At 37.7% G+C, this 16,916-nt stretch overlaps 1 protein-coding gene across 1 annotated transcript; it reads right to left on the reverse strand.

The window, feature by feature from the left end:
- Nucleotides 1-4,133: 4,133 nt before the first annotated feature.
- Nucleotides 4,134-15,026, reverse strand: ZNF326 (zinc finger protein 326). The gene is made up of 11 exons (XM_072419906.1): nt 14,871-15,026; nt 12,699-12,782; nt 12,503-12,578; nt 10,204-10,588; nt 8,862-9,045; nt 8,608-8,710; nt 7,514-7,661; nt 6,961-7,063; nt 6,145-6,275; nt 5,872-5,967; nt 4,134-4,746 (listed from the first exon to the last, which is right to left on the reverse strand). The coding sequence occupies exons 2-11, from the start codon at nt 12,736-12,738 to the stop codon at nt 4,561-4,563; spliced, it is 1,452 nt and encodes a 483-aa protein (XP_072276007.1). The 5' UTR covers nt 12,739-12,782; nt 14,871-15,026; the 3' UTR covers nt 4,134-4,560.
- Between the last annotated feature and the right edge of the window lie 1,890 nt (nt 15,027-16,916).

The raw sequence follows: 16,916 nt of genomic DNA on the forward strand, positions 1-16,916 counted from the left end.
CTTAGCAAGACATCTGTCATTTAACAGTGACAGTAACCTTACAACTGACAATTCAAATCCCCAATGATGGAATTAATTAACCTGTGGACACAAGCAGTTCCTGTTCTGTTTCAAACGGATTTTCTGTTTCTTTTTCCCCTTTTACTATTCTTGTAGACTTTAAGCCAATCTAAAACTAGATATCTGCTGACAATGTTCCTATTGAAAATATATATAACTAAAAAATTCAGATCAGATCATAGTAAATAATTACTTCTACAGCTGCCTGCTCCACCAAACACTTCTCTAATTAAAAGATAAAAACTCACTGTAATCTCCATAGAAAACAATCTCACATTGTTTTATTGAATAAGTCCCCCGTGCATCTCATCACTGTTCAGGACTGTTTCCCTTAAGTAACTAGATAAATTTAGCTATGCACACATAGTTTCCTATTGTATTAGTACATTGTTGGGTATGTTTAAAGTATACAACATTCAAAATGTTGGGAAGTGTACAGTTGTAATAAACCATAGAAATGAAAAGCTACCAATATGTGATCACAGCTTCATATTTGTAAATAAGGGAACTGTAAGAACAAATACCATATATACTTAAATATAAAATGATATACAAATTACACGGGGAAAATACACTGACTCCAGTTTAAACCTAGGGAACAAAACATCTCAACCCCAAGTTCCCCTTTAAAAATTTTAGGTCAGGCTGGGCTTTATTACAGAAAGGAACAAGAAACGCCCCTTCCCCAATACGTACCCTTACTCACCTGGTCGCTCGTTGGAACGGTTATTGCTGGCATGAACTCCTGTGCAGCTGTAATCAAATTGCATCATATGTAAAGATACTCTAAATATGTAAGAGCAAAATTATTAAAGTCACATCCACCATAGCCCAGAGATGAAACACTAGGGACCTATTCCAACAACTTCCTTGCTCATGATCAGCAACAGAAGAGACTGGTTGGAACTAATTAAGCAAGAGTGACAAAAAAAAAAAAAAATTCCCAATAAAACGACTTACCTATGCAGTATCAAGAAAATTGGTCATCTGAAGAACAAAAAAAGTTCAAAATCCAGTGAAATTGTGATATTGGGTTGCGGTGGCTGAGTTTACCCTTGTTTGATGGGTTATTGACACGTGTTTTTTTTTTCCTTATATGTCTCCTTGCTTTTAATTTTGTTTTTATCTTCTCTTGATTTGAGCACAATTTTCATTAATGCCATTACTCTATGTTTCTCTATTTTCTTCAGAAAACTTTTCAATAAATATTAGGTTTAAAAATCTAATGAAGCCAAACTCAGATCACCACCTGAGCAACCAGTGAAAGATTTGTGAAACAGCAATTCTAAGGCATGAAACCAATAAATCTATAGAACATCCAGAATGAAAACGCATCCTGTATATTTATGAGATTTTGGAAAAGGTAAGTATGGGACTACTTAATCCACAAAACATCCAAAAGATTCATCAGCAATATGACTTTCTTCAGAACATGAAGCCAGACTAGCTAGGCCAACAGTAACAAAGGAAACATCCTTGTCCCGACTGTTGTAAAAGCCACCAAACACCACAGAGGGCAATACCTAACCTGAGAATCAGACACCGACCAGTCACAGAGAAACTGGCCAACTTAAGTGCCATTACAGGTAGTCCCCAAGTTAAGGACATCTGACGTACGGAGAACTCCTAGATACGAACAGGGCTTCCCTGCTCGCTTGTGTGCAGGATGGAGACTGAGGGGAAGGTGGAGTGGTTTGCATGATTTGCAGAAAAAATATTTTGCTAAAAACACAGCTGAAGTTGTCGGTGATCCTCAGTTGGTGAAACTCTGCAGCCGTCTCTTTTTGCATATCAAAGAACAGCTTGCTCCAGAAGTTAATAAAAGTCCAGGCTCCCATATTTTTTTTTTTTTGCTTTGTGATTAACTCAGTGAGGATTTTTTTTACAGTAACTGACACCATGCTGCTTAATATTATGTTGAAACAAACATCTGTCCCAATTGCATTTATTAAAATAATGCACCTGATCCGACTTACATACAAATTCAACTTAAGAAGAAACCTACAGTCCCTATCACGTTTGTAACCCGGGAACTACCTGTACTTAAACTAGGGAGGACAATTAGGTACCCTAGGACCATAGTACTAACTGGGATTAAGGTATGGGGCCCTCCTATGACAGGATAGATTGCCAAAACATTTATCAAGTCTAATAGAAAAGGTTAACAAGCCAATCACATGAACTGGGACTGCATGAAAATCCAGCACGACAAGTATAATACAAAGAAAGGGCTCCATGCTTGTGACTAGGGTGTACTTAGAGAACAATTTCTTAACCATAAAAGCGTTACCTTTTGAGGTGAGCAGAACACTAATTTAGGACCCATTCAGCAAAAACAGTACTCCATACTATTGTACAGTTTCATATTATTGTATGAAAACAGAACTCAGAAAAGGAACTTGAACAGGACCTGTGGGAACACCTTTATGAAAAGAAAGAGCTCTTGAAAGATGGAGACTTAATATACCAGATTTTGAGAATTAGAACTTAAAAAACAAACAAGGAGTGCAGAAATCAATTTAAGGAGATTTACCTAATAGATTACTTCTGTTGATGAAGCAATTAATTTTTTCCAGCAGTGATACCATGGGATAATGGATTCAAAAATATTTAAAGGACTGCCCTTATTCAGGAAGTAACAATCCTCTTAAATAGGAAATTCATAGCTCTTTGTCAAAAAAAAAAAAAAAAAATACAGAAGGGATCTCATTTAAAATATTTCCCCCATTCTACCATCTTCTGGTCCAGCAGTCTAGAGATTTTGGACTGCTCCTGTTAAAAGATGCAGACAATCTGAATAAAAGAATTTTATCAGATTAGAAAACTCAAAAGGGGAAAAAAAAAAAAAAGAGGGTTAGAAGAGAAACATCAGATAGTTTCCATTACATATTAGTAATTGTGTAAATGTGCAGGTGCACCGCAAAATGTTTTAACTTTTGGTCCCCGACACATGGCAGTGGGGTATGAACTCTCAGGAAAGAGCTGGTAAGATTAAAAGCTGGAATCAGTCATTGCAGCTGCAGGTTTAGTGGCTTTTATAAGAAAACAGGACAGAAAAAAAAAAACTCTGAAGGGGAAGGCATAGTGGCACGCCTAAAATTTTTGCAGTCGGCTTCCAAATGATTAAAGGACCTTTTAAGGTCTTACTGATCTGCACAAGTAGTCTTCATCGACAGGCTGAAAAATTCAGCTATATTAAAAATGGAGTTAAGGCTCCAGAAACAAAGACATGTTGCAGCTGTAAAGCAGGAAGAATTTATGCATACATGGTCAGGCTGCAGGAGCTCACATAACCTCAAAATGCTAATTGTCCTGGAAGCCACAGGTGACCAGGTCACAGTATTACAAATTCCCATAAGTTGTTTTGGTAGAGGAGGAGGAAGGCTTTCCTTGTTTGGTAAAAATTTTGCAACAGAACATGGTGTGTAGGGGGGTTGCCAATTTCCAGTCTGTTTCTCACCAATCAAAAGAGGAATCCCATTGAGCAGTAAAACCTGACAGGTTTTAATATTCTTTCTTTACACACCTAAAAGTTTTGAGTATAGAAACAGCAGCAGTAATTTGGTGCTAGTTGTGCTGTCTTTGTCATCTATTGTTAATGGGTTACTTCAAATCTGTAAACAGCAATTTGTTTAACAATGTCTCACAAAACCTTAGACATGGCATTTCAGAAGTAGTTCTATTTGTAAAATATTACAAATATCAAATAACTGGATATTTGGTGTTCTTGTTTAAACACTACCTAGTAATGAGTTGCAACCATCCCACAGTTGTGCATTTTTCTGATTGGGACTAACGACACAATGCCAAAGCAAGGAGGTGCAACTGAGCAACTGTATGCAGATAAGGCAGCTAAAGTCTGGGACGAGCAACAGCAAGAACGGTAAGAAATGTGAAGCAAAGGTATTTTTCGAATAAATACTGGTAACTGATATACAATGCTTTACCAAAAGGTTATCCAGTTAAGTTTATATATACCTAAAATCTTAGAATGTTTTCATCTGCCTTATACAGCCTGTGAGATAGACATAGTATATCCCCTGCAGCATTTTAACAATCAAGAAGCAAACAGATTTTGGAGTTTATATTTATTAGCTATCTTTGAGACACTGGGATCTAAGTAGCAAACAAAATAGAAAAGTAAAAAAAGAAATATAAGCTTACACTGCCACATTACTTTGGTGTCACAAACTACAATATAAACACTCTGTCTGACATTGTACGAATACATTCCAATACTTCACAGCATTTTCAGGTTAAAAATACTAGGACCTAGCATGGTGACAGAAAATAAAAAACTGGCATTTTATCATGAGTTACTAGCCCTGATAAATAAATCTAACCGCTAAAAATCACAAAATAATCTGTATGAATTTGCAAAGAAAAAAAAATACATAAGGAAGCATTTTCTTTGCAAAGCATGAAACTTCTAATTGTTCCCCAAGGGCAATGATTTTGGAGGAGGATGGCATGACAGTTAAAAAATTGTGGATCTAAGATCTAATTTTCATCAGTTGTAGTCAGGGGATCAGCAGTGAAATCTTCTGCTTCAACATCTGCAATAGCCTCCTCGGTGTTTGTTGGTTCACCACCCTCAGCGCTCTCAACTGTACTGGTGGCTTCAGCATCCTCAGTAACGGTTTCCTGAACAGTTTCTTCAGGATGAGTTTCAAATGGATTTTCACCCTTTATTAAAATAAAATAAAAAATACACAAATGTTAATGATGTGATGGTTACGGAAAGGCTAAGGTAGCCAATTTGTACTGCAGTGAAAAACAGTAAAGCCTTCCTTGTCTTAAGAGAACAGATTAGGAAAAAGCCCTCTATAAATTTTCCAATACTTCCCAGTTATCAAAATATTCTTCATACAAGTCATTTAAGGAGCTAAATCCCAAACCAAATGGATGCTCAATTTCCTGAAGCAACCAAACCCACAGATATGCTGGAAAATGGTTGGTCCAACAATAAACTCAATGGCAACTCTCCTCTAATCAAGCTCTCAAATGGCTGGAGTCATAGCTAGTCACATGTGCAGCATAAAGGCAAAACATTTAAATGTAGGCCAAGGATAGTGCCATTCTTTGAACAACCACTTAGCGTCTAAACAAAAAAAAAAAAAAAAAAAAAAAAAAAAAAACACACACACACACACCATGATTTCACAATACCACACAAACCTATTAGGAAACCTTTAGTAAAAGTTTAGTCATGCTGAACATTCAGTTATTTAGAACACATTCCTAATCTAGGCATGTCTAGTAATTAAATATTTAAGATAGTTGAAAAAAAATGTTTTGACTCCTTACAAACTTTCCCAAACTACACATTTTTTAACCCACATTCCAGCTCATTTTAAAATACTCAAAAGAACAATGTTTTTGCACAGAGAAAATCTATTCATTTGTTGTTGCCCAACGTTTGTCAATGCCTTTAAAAAAAAAAAAAAAAATGCATACTTGCTCAGCTTTGGTTTATAAATTCTTTACAACTATATAGATTGTATAGGAGTCTGATGGATTATGAGAAACATTCCTGCTCACACAGAATTTTTAAAATTTTGTACTGAGTGGGGTTAGGAAAGGAAGCATATACAATAGATTTATTCCCCCACTACCATGTGAACATTGCCCTAGAACCCAGGAAAATGTAACAATGCACTATGAGGGAATATTACTTTATAATTTTAACAGAATGCAGCCTTCGCATTCTATACACAGATTCAGATGTGTAAATTAAACGTAGAAACATCAAAACCTTGCTATTCACTGGGTAAATATCAACCAATAGTATTTAAGTGTTCACTAACTTACCTTCAAGTAGAGTTCATATCTTGCTTTTACAAGTGGGTTGTTCAGTATGCTTGTTGCAGTCAATATGCTTTCTCTCTTTATCTGATCCTTGTAAGCCTATTTGTAAAGGAAATGTAAGTACAAGACAAGAAAATATGCATGCACTTTACGAAAACAAAGAGGGGAGTGTGCTGCTTCACATTTTTTACAAAAAATACCCATGATTTTGACTAAGGGCCACAAAATAGGAGGACCATCTTTTCAGTGTCTTATTTGTCAAAGAAATAGTCTTACCAGCTTGCTCTTTGAGTGATCAGCAGATTTGAGGTGCAGCTGTACAGAGCTGTGTAGGGCAGGTACATACACACTGCAGGCACTGCAGTGGACAGTTTCAACTTTCATCATGTGATCATCCGGAGTAACTCCTAAAAGGAAAAAAGAATGCGTAAAATGAATATGCAACGCAAACAGATGACAAGCTGTTAGCTTACATGGGCACCCGAAGCTTGCAGAAATTGCAGCTGTTATCCAAATCGTCTGGCCTTATAATTTTAAAAAGATACAGAGTTTTGTTTTAATTTTTTTTATAATATATTTTCAAATTTTTAGGTTTAAATTTAGTCCGTTAAGCAAAAAATAAGCAGTTTGTTGGCTGCCATCAGTTACAGGTCACTGAAGAGAACCAGTGATGCAGAGGCTAGTATAGTTCTGCAATGGCCACTGTACTAGAAGTGACTTAAACATCAATAAAACCACAGCCAACATGAGGAAGCATGGCGCTTTGGACAACCTTCTACAGGTGCTCCTACAAAGTGCTCTGAAAAATATGCGGGAGCCCAAGAGTAGATCATTTATTATTGCCAGCTGGCAGTCAGAGCTAGTGCTGGCCCAGAACTGCAGGAGTCCGTCCAAGACTGGGAACTGGCCCTATCCAGGCACAGTTTTAAAAGACACCCGGGACATAAAGGTCAAAGTTTCAAGAAGAGTCATTTCCAGGACCAACAACAGAATGTTCTGCTCCTCTATGGCACAGTCATCATTTTGACAATGTATTATATATTACCAACCAGTTACATACTATAGACTTTTTCAATTAGAAGTTGTACATACCTTCCATAATGTCCTTCTCTGGTGCTTTTGCAGCTTCATTTTGATTCTGAGTGGCCTGAGCTTTACGAGCAGCTGTTTTCTTATACTTGTTAACTATGCATTCCTATATAAAAGGGACAAGTTTTCAGGTTACACTACAGTATAGTGTAAAAAATAAAAAATAAAAAAAATAAAAAAAAAAAACAACAACACACACTACCCTGAAAAAAAACAATCTCAGCATTATTTACTGTCCTAGCACACATATTTTGGGAACCCTCTGACTTTGCCTATATATTGTTTACTGATAGCTTACAATACCTATTTTGTATGGAACTAAACTTCACGGTAAAGCGATGTCTCACTAATTGCATTAAAATAATATTTCTTTTGGAAAGACAGAGGTTTACATCTACCTAGGGAAGGTTAAAGGTAGGCTTTGGGAATTCTAGTCTATTTCCCTACCCGAAACTGAGTTCTACAAAGTAAAAGGTTGCACAACAAAATATGGACCAGGACACATGAAATCCATTCACTTGGCTGGCCAGGTAAAATATACTAAACATTCACTTACATGCAAGAACTCCATGACAGGTTTGTCAAACTTGGTTTGTTTCTGGATATGGTCTAGCATCTCCTGGTGACCTTCACTGGCCAAATGTTCTTCAATACCCTTTTCTTCAAAAGATCTGAACTTGCAGAATGAGCAGGTAAAAGCCATTCTGAAAAAAAAGATGACCTAGTTATTGCTCTTAGCAAAATAAAACAGTTTATCAAAACTCCCAATGGCTGCTGATTTTACACCAGACATGCCTTTAAAAAGGACAGAAACACCAATTATACAGGATAGCTTAATAGTCTAGATGTGCTGACCTTAAAGATTTTCCAACATAAGTTAACTACAGATGATTTTCACAGACCTCAAAATATAGCAAGTGTTCTCCTTACTTGATTAGTAAAACAGACACGGAGTGTTGTATTCCCTACATAACTATTGATCACTATAGCATTCCTGTGCTGTAGTGACTACACAGAGCTAGAGTTTTCATACAAGGCATTTCACACTCCTATCCTCCTCTCCAGAGTAGTAGTAGAGCAAAGTGTCTGTAGAGAAGGAGCATAAACATATATAGATACATTTAATCAACAACTGAGCAGAAGTGTTGGAGGCAATGAAGGTCAACACACTAGAACTCTATCCTACCATGTTAAATAAAAAAATAAAGTGTTTATGTCCTTTTTAAAAAAGTCAGCATTTATTTTAAAGGGGAAACGCTAAAGGTTGTGTGCCACAACCAAATCTACTTGCTTTCTTGGAAAAGAAGGGCATCCCAAAAACATTTACTTTAGAGTTAAAGAGACAGTCACTACAAAAAGTGCCTGCAAATAAAAACTCCTTATACATAGCTCTACTAGGAAGGGAGTTATCATTGCAGTCTAAGAGCTATGGATTGCAGAAAAAGTAATCATCCAACACTACAATATATGGCAATTTCCCATCTGCTCTTAAAGGCACAGCAAAGAAAAGTTGACAGGAGAATGGCAGCAGGGAACCAGGCATCTGGTAACCAATAAACTCAGATAGTAAAAAAGCTCCCTACACCTTTTTGTGAATTTTCCCCTTTAAAATAAACACTGACTCCCCAAGTAGTAAAGGCAGACCTGTACCCATCTCCGTATTTTTCACTGTTCTTCTCTCTTCTGCGCCTCTGTTTTTCCCTTCTTGCCTCTGTGCGGCGCTTCTCCTCCTCTTCAGGATCAACTGGTTCTGCTGCAGAAGATATAGTTTTGCAATCAGTGTGTAATTTTACAGCACAATGTCCATCAGAATATCTAATATAAAAACCATTGCATATGCAATACCAAAAAAATTTCTGTTCTCTATCCAATATTTACAGAACTACAAACCATACAACACATACCTGGTGCAGGAGCAGGTTTGGCAGTTTGGGTTGCTCCAGTTTTTGCCAGCTTTGGTTTTTTGCCAAAAGCTACAGGAGCCTTGAATGGCTGAACCATCTTCCTCTTAATGCCTCTGGTCATTCCACCAGACATTAGCTGGGGGTTATAGTCCATCATAGCAGGCCTACGCATACCACGAGCAAGCTGCAGAAATCAGGCAGCTTAGTTAGAACATGATTAAAAGCATTTTTACTACTATCCCATACTGTATCTGAGAAGACAATATTGTCTGTCAGCTCAAAACAGTAAAAGGAAGTTTATATTTAAATCAAGATAAAATTTTTAGGATAAGAGTAAAGGACAAATTAAACATGCCCCCGGAATATAACAAAACATGACACATTACAGGCGTTCGTTAAAGGTGCAATGCATTTTCCAAAACAAACTGATCTAAAGGGCTTCGAGGAAACTTGCTACCACTGAGCAAAACCAAAATAAATATAGGAGGGGACAAAGCCCAGAACAAATTTAGTTAGGCATGCATTACTATATCCTGCAAATAGAAAAAGGCCATCAAGATTTAAAGGCCGGTTTAAATGCACACAATGGCTCTAGTTCCATGCACTACCAGCAGTAAGGTACTTCAAAACTGTAAAGGTAAGAGCCATAAAAACTAAAGTTTCTATTAAGAAGCCAAAGCCCCTTGTAAGGGGATTTATGTATAGGACTCAAGTGACCCCCCCCCCAATGTATTTACTTTTGACACAATAAAGCAGTTTAAAATGCCTGTCATATGCCACCTGACAAGAGGTTCATCTGTGAAAAATACAATTGCCCAATGTGGTCAGTGCAAAAATCACTACTACTAAAGGACCTAACCTACAACTTTCCTTATTTTGAAGAAACATTATTGTAATGGCCTGCAAGTGTGCTTAACCTAGCTCAAAATGCTATAACATACACAGGATTTTATTATGTTTGTTCAAGAAATATGTTTTACATAATACATTGCACCTTTAACCTACTCAGAACTTCAAAAAGGTCTGTGTGTAACCTTTTGCATTATTTGTTTTTAAATCAATCTATTATGAGATCAAGGAAGACTAGATTTCCTTTTTTGTCACAAGGCATGCTAATTATATGGTACTTCAAGTTTTCTTTCACAAGAAAAGAGTGTACCCAAACACTCCTTACATGACTTTTAAAGCATATATTCTTTAAAAGTCAACTTTTAGACTGGGAGTACACACAAGCCTCTAAGCAGATTTGCAATAAAGATGGACATTGCTCCATTTTAAAGTTCTGGGCTTGAAATCATTAAACGTGACTATCAAAAAGAATCTGAGAAGATTCTGTACTTACTCCTCCTCCTCTGCCACGGCCTCTGCCTGCTGCTGGTCCTCCAAAAGCACCGTCGGGGTAAGCAGGCATTCCTCTTCCCCGAGAGCCTACTGCTGCAGGCTTCATATAGGGTGAAGAAAAACCGCCGTAGGAAGAGTAATTGTCTCTTCCTCTGTCCTCCATAAACCCAGTCCTCACTTTCGCTCGTGGGAAAGACGGATCCCAGTTAGACCCGCCCTGGTTTCTACCATCAAAAGAGTCAACGCTATTCCGGTATGGGTTGTCATATCGGCCATCATAACTATCTCCGTAGCCTTGATCGGATTCATTATAACCATAGCCAGATCTGTACAGATCTCGCCCACCCACAGAAGACCTGGAGTCAAAAGACTCATAAGGTCCAAACCTGGAAGAATTGACGTGAGGAGAAAAATAAATCTAAGCTTACCAGAGTTACACAAAGCAGAACAAAGCATCTGTTGACATTTATCAACTTCACAATAAATCTTAGACATAGCACTCATCCTCTGTCTTATAGCAGATATTTTTTTTATATAAAATAACTCATTTAAAAGTATTTTCTCAAAAATAAGCATGGTGTGCAAGTGATTATAAGGGTTTTAGAAATCAGTCGGCTGATTATACAGGCTTTAACAAGAGCACATTCTGAGAGCCAAGGAAGTTGCCATTAACAGATGTTATTGAATAAAAGAAAACTAGGGCCAATTGAACAAAACAGGTTGTTAAAACCAAAATGTGCTGTTTGTGTTTACCATAGCATCATGGTAAAATAAGGGCTATAAAAAGAGTTGGGTTCCTAAAGGACTAGTTGCAAAAAGGTCATGTAAAAGTTTCAGCATTTAAATGGGGGGGGTTAAAAAGAACCCCTCATTTGGGACCAAAGTTTTATACTCAATACAATACAAGAGGTTTTAGCTTTAGATGGGCTTTAAGCATTTCTTTCTTGCAATAAGACAGCATATGGTCATAACAGGCATTTACATAAAAAGGATGTAACAGACATAATATGGAACAAACAACGCTTTAGACAATAAAAATTAAAGTCATTTGGCATGAAATATATAGCTTAATATTTATGTTGAAGTAGTCATTTCTATAAACATGGCAAAACAAAGTTTCTAACTCGCACTTTTTAATTTAAGTTTTGGGTAAAAGTTCAGAAGTGCATGTAATCTGTGCAAGCTACCCATAATGGGGATTATAACAGGGAAAAAGCCCCCAACAGGGACAATTCTCTGGGATGCAAATTTTTCAAGCTAGGGGCAGCAAAATATGAAGTCCTAGATCATTCTTCAATTCACAAACTTTAATTTGTTGCATCTGAACATTTACCAATTCAAAGCAGACCTAAACTCTCTTGCCTATGTAACCCATCAGACAGCTAACCTCTGCCCCATCACCTAACAGCTAAAGGTTTATAATAATGGTCTTCAAGTTGCTTTGGACTCCCTCAACCTGCCAGCAACAAAACAAGGTTTTGTGGCATGTCAGGCAGGGTGGCTGGCTCTAATTGAAAGTTTAGAAACTACACAAGCCATTGACACATTTTAGTTTGGTGAAGTATTCCTGGATATGTATTAGAAAGTAGAAGAGCAGGGAGCAAGAAGGCTTAGGTTGTCTTTAATGTAAGGTATTCAGAGAATGCCATCTCCTGAGTAACCCAATAGTTAATACTTTAATAATATAAATTTTAAGCTTGGTCAAAATCTCCCTAGTTGTTTGCCAAATAGCACAAACATCCCGGATACCAGAAAGCCATGGTAATATGGCCCACCAGCAGTTTTCCTGCAAAAAACAGGTACCAGGAGCATATCAGAAGACTAGGAAGATTTCATACACAGGCTGTGCAGCATTAGATTTAGTCTCACAAAGGGTCTAATTTCACACAAAACATTACAAACATTATCTGCACAAAGAAGGAAAAGGGCTGCTCTAGATTATGCTACTTCTTGTTGTTTTATATTACCAAAGACTAGACTGGTAAAATACAACTGATTTTGTTTGTATAAAGGCATTCAGGTAGCCCAAACTAAATATTGATTTATAATATACCATGTGTACAAAGCATGCATGTGAAATACGCAGCATTATTTCTGATGTACAGCAGCATTTACAAGCACTAATAATTTGGTATGGAGATAAGAAAAACATTCCAAATCAGAATGTAAACCGACAGTGTCAAGTGTTTGGCTATATACTCAATTCTAAACCTGGAATCCTAGTTCTGACAGAAAGATTATAGCCAAAATAAGCTATGATTTACACAAACATTTTCCAGATGACAAAAAACACACTTTACCTGTCATTGCCACTGTCCATGGCAAAGCTGTCCATACTTCGCCCATAGCTGCCATGGTCATAATCACGGACTGCACCTAAACAAATTCACAATAGATACATTAAATTATTTGAGGTTAAACTTAACATGTGAAGCTTTGCACCCCAACTACTCTAATCAGATAAGTCCAAATACAACATTTGTAACAAAAACATACCTCCAACCATTGGCCAAGCTTTCCTTCCAGAACCGTCCATGTTTTAATAGGGTTCTATGTATTCTGTAGTTGATTGCTGATATCCTGGTTAAACAGAAAAACACAAACAGTTTAGTTTGGCATTATAGGGAAAAAAATGGAAAGCAATTTATTAAAGTCAGATAGCAATACAAACCTGACCAGGGCCCTAAACTTGCCTCATATCCAAACTAGAAAAAGTTTGAACATGGCATACACTTTGTATATTTAGTATAGTATGGTTTCACATTCTGCCCTTTTTACTTTAAAGGGGAGCATTAAAAAACATGGAGATAACTGATATCTAGAACTGCATTATGGAAAAGGTAATGTCAAGTATTCCTCCATAATAGGGGTACCCCTTTATTCTATTTCACAACCAGGATAGCCAGGATGTAATGCATCCTTCACTAAAAGAGAAACTGTCACTTCACCATCTTGTATAAATCAGTTTAAATGTCCTGGTCTTGTGTGAGAAAGATTAAATATCTTGGTGGTAATAGGAGGCTTACCAACTTCTTTCTATTATGACACTCTAGCACCCATATATAGGCCGGGGGTGCAGTGACAATGTTTGGTGAATCGCTTGATTTGCACTTTATATGGTGAAGCCCAACAAGCTCTCCCTTATTCAGGTTGCTAGCAGACAAAATGTTGTAGTTACCTCTCTAACATCTGCTGCTGAATCTATTGTAGGGTTCTGAGGGACAATAGAAGAGCTGATAGGAACAGATGTGTACCATCAGTTTACATGTCACCCCTCCCCTACACTGGTCCATATCAGTAATAGGTCAGATTGAACTACTAATATAACTCATTATATGGAAAATAGCAACAGCACCTCTTTCAGAAGATAGATTTACAATGGAAGGATGCTGCATTTACCCTGACCTCTGATCACAGCACCTCCCTAATATATCATCACACAAGGCTGATAACACTATAGGGCAAGACAAAGCAATACCAACAAAACGTGATGTGGAATAAAATCTAAGAGGAACTAAACCTAATAATTAAAATATTGAAATGAGGCTTTTTTTATTGTAGCAAAGAGAAGCTCTGTCTGCTTGCAACCTCTTCTATATTATACAAAGAGCTGCTCAACAGTGATCAATTCTGGCATAGCTGGCAGCCGGGAATGAATAAAAAATCTTGGGCAAGATTTATATAATTTGACCTGGCCAATCAAGATGGCTGAAGACCCTAAACCCAGGTAATGAGCTGGACAGAAAAAAGCAATAAAAAAAACTGTTTAGTTAAATAATTGTAAAACTGAAAGCAAGTTTCAATGATGAAAATACATTGTTTTTCTGCAGGAGCCCTCCTGCTCTCATTTTAAGCATAGATCAGCTTTAATGCAATGTACACTCTAAGGCTGTGTTACTCAACCTTTATTGATGGAACCCCCTGAAATAAGGAGGCTCTCATGGAACCCTTTCTATACATTAGTGTGGTGGTCAGTGGGAAGATGCCTTTTACATTGCCAGTCCAGTGTAAAGAATGCCACCCAGGACAAAAAAAATCATTGGTGTCTTGTAACCTGTAAGGCTGAGAAACACTGGTCTGAGGCCTACTTGCTCCATCACTACTGGTTACATGAACGATCTTCACACAATCTCATCTACAGTCAGTAGAATCATCAGCTGAGTTCTACAAATTGTTTATGCTGAATAGCAAAAAATTGCCATCCTTTGATCAGCAGCCAATCAGAGGGCAGGCTGACCTTGTCACGTGCCCACCAGTGATACATCACACCACCAATACCTGGAGGAGGCCTCAGTGACAAAGAAATGCCCTGGTCATGTGACCCCTATGTCCCAATATGTATGAAATAATATACCAGAGCGAGCAGACAATAAGAACGCTTCTGTATAAATACAAAGAGAAATTACAAAGCCACCACACCTGGGCGAAATAAAAACACATAGGAGTAATTTGACTTTCAAAATGGACCATGTAACTAAAACATTAGTCGTTGCCCTATACAAAAGCTTTAAGGCCCGATAAAGCACACCATGTAAAGCACACCATGTCTGTAAATGCGTCACAGCATAGCGCGCGAAGCTAACAAAGGAGCGGCCTTTGCCATGTTACACATGACTAGCAACCTCAATGACCTCTCACAACACACCGAGGGTAGCACACTGTCCTCACCTGAATCAATAACCAAGTAGACCGACCAAATTCTCAATAAGCCGAGCGCTCCAACAAATGACTCGTTCTCGTTAGCTCCCTGCCACAAGATGGAGTACAGAGCACTTCCACAGAGCTACAAAAATGGCTGCTGCGGTGGGCAGTATCACTAATATCCCGCCCTCTCCACAATGTGCGGTGATTGGATGTTTGCGTCACGTGACACGCCTAACCTTTCTAGAGAATTTCTTGTAGGACGCATCAGCCGCAGACACGCCCACTGGCACTTTCGGGATTGCATAATCAGGGGGTGCCAGCGGGACTATTTGTCCGCGAAGGGATATAGCCGTTCACGCAGTGTATTTCCGGAATTTGGCTTACATAAAGGCGGCGGAATATGTGCACTGTGAACTGACAACAAATAATACATTAAAACTGAGAAGGGGCGGGTCCTTTGTAAAGCTTACTTCTTATTGGATGAGCAGGCTGTTTCTATTGGTTACGTGAAAGGAAGAGCAAAATTTAAATGTACACTCTTTAACCTCCATAGCAGTCGAATTGCCTCAAAATTTCAATGCAAAAAGTGATACAATTTTTTTGCATGGAAATGTATTTTTCATTGTAGGCTGTAATTCTTAGGCATAACTTACCGATATTTAAAACATTTAAGAATAAACTTTAAATAACAAAACACAAAAATCTGTTAAAAAAATTTTTAAAAATTTTAAACGTACTTTAACTGTATAGTAGCATATATATTATATATATACAGTGGTACTTCCGCTTTGGAATAAATCCTGTTAAGACGTGAAAAATTTTGCTTGGTATACAACCTTTGTGCTAGAACTTGTATGGGTCAAAATGAGTCATAACACCCCGCGCTCCCCTTATTTACCTCTCCCGAGACAAAACCACAACTGGCCAAGAGCGGCAGTACGCCAGTTGCTACCATTCAGCGAACAACGCACTATAACTCTCTGTTAATTATATAACATTTCCTCCTCCTCTCTTCTCAGGACCATCCTAGTAGGCACTCGTCTCTTCCCAGCAAGGTAACGTGAGGTTACATTTTCATTTATTTCATTTAATTGCTTTTTATTTATGTATTTAAGTATTAAGCAGTGTTTAAATTATTTTATACAGCCCTATCAATGTATAATATGCCAATACCAATAGGATTGTTTTTCATGGGAACGGATTAATCATTTTCCTTTTATTTCTTATGGGAAAAATTTGTTTGGTATAAATCCAAGGATCTGGAACGGATTAAGGATTTATACCAAGGTACCACTGTATAATATATATATATATATATTATATGAATATTTGTATGTATTGGTCTCAATACAGCTATTTTGTATTGAATCCAATACAAAATTATTTGAATTTCCCGCTGATCCTCCCGCCTGCACCGACGCATTAACCGACGTCACCGGGAAATCCCGTACATCTGGTCTCTGCACTTCAAGATCAGAAGAGGAGGATGTGTCCCCAGGACCTGCGGGGACCAGCAGGACACCTGGGGACAGCTACAGAACAAGGTAAGTGTGTTTTTTATAGTTAAAAGAGTTACCGCTTTTTACAAGTAAAATCCACCCCGAGTCACTCTCAGGATTACCGACAGGGGGGTTAAAATAATAAAATGGTAGTTCAGCCCCATTGTTTCCTTTATGTGTCATTCTTTTATGCTGCAGGTGGTTTCCTTTTTATTTTGTGTACCTAGTTATCAAAGCTTACCTGTCATACGTTGTCTCCTAGGGTGACAACGCTAACTCCTATAGATGAAATGTAAGAGTGGGGTTGTCAACCTGGGATGTGTGCTTCTGCAGCTGATATGCCAATGCACAGTACCCAAGACCAGCCTTTTCAATGCCCAAACTTATCTCTTGACAAGCGGCCATGCCATTTGTTTTAGACTTACAGTCTTGTAGCAGTCAGGTTTAAATATAGAAAAATTAACTCGGATAGCGGAGCACCCTCCATGGCATAAGTAAAAATACCTAGTCCATTCAGTATACATTTTAAAAAGGAATTCACCAGCATTTGATATGTAATTTTATTACATAT

This window comes from Pyxicephalus adspersus, chromosome 8 (genome assembly GCF_032062135.1).
Source record: "Pyxicephalus adspersus chromosome 8, UCB_Pads_2.0, whole genome shotgun sequence".
NCBI lineage: Eukaryota > Metazoa > Chordata > Amphibia > Anura > Pyxicephalidae > Pyxicephalus > Pyxicephalus adspersus.

What these genes read in the sequence shown, in the direction of transcription:
- ZNF326 (XM_072419906.1), bottom strand. Translation starts at nt 12,738, where the DNA reads ATGGACGGTTCTGGAAGGAAAGCTTGGCCAATGGTTGGAG. An exon ending in CAAACCTGCTCCTGCACCAG is followed by an intron (nt 8,711 to 8,861) that starts GTATGTGTTGTA and finishes TATCTTCTGCAG; the next exon opens with CAGAACCAGTTGATCCTGAA. An exon ending in GATATGAACTCTACTTGAAG is followed by an intron (nt 4,747 to 5,871) that starts GTAAGTTAGTGA and finishes ATTTTAATAAAG; the next exon opens with GGTGAAAATCCATTTGAAAC.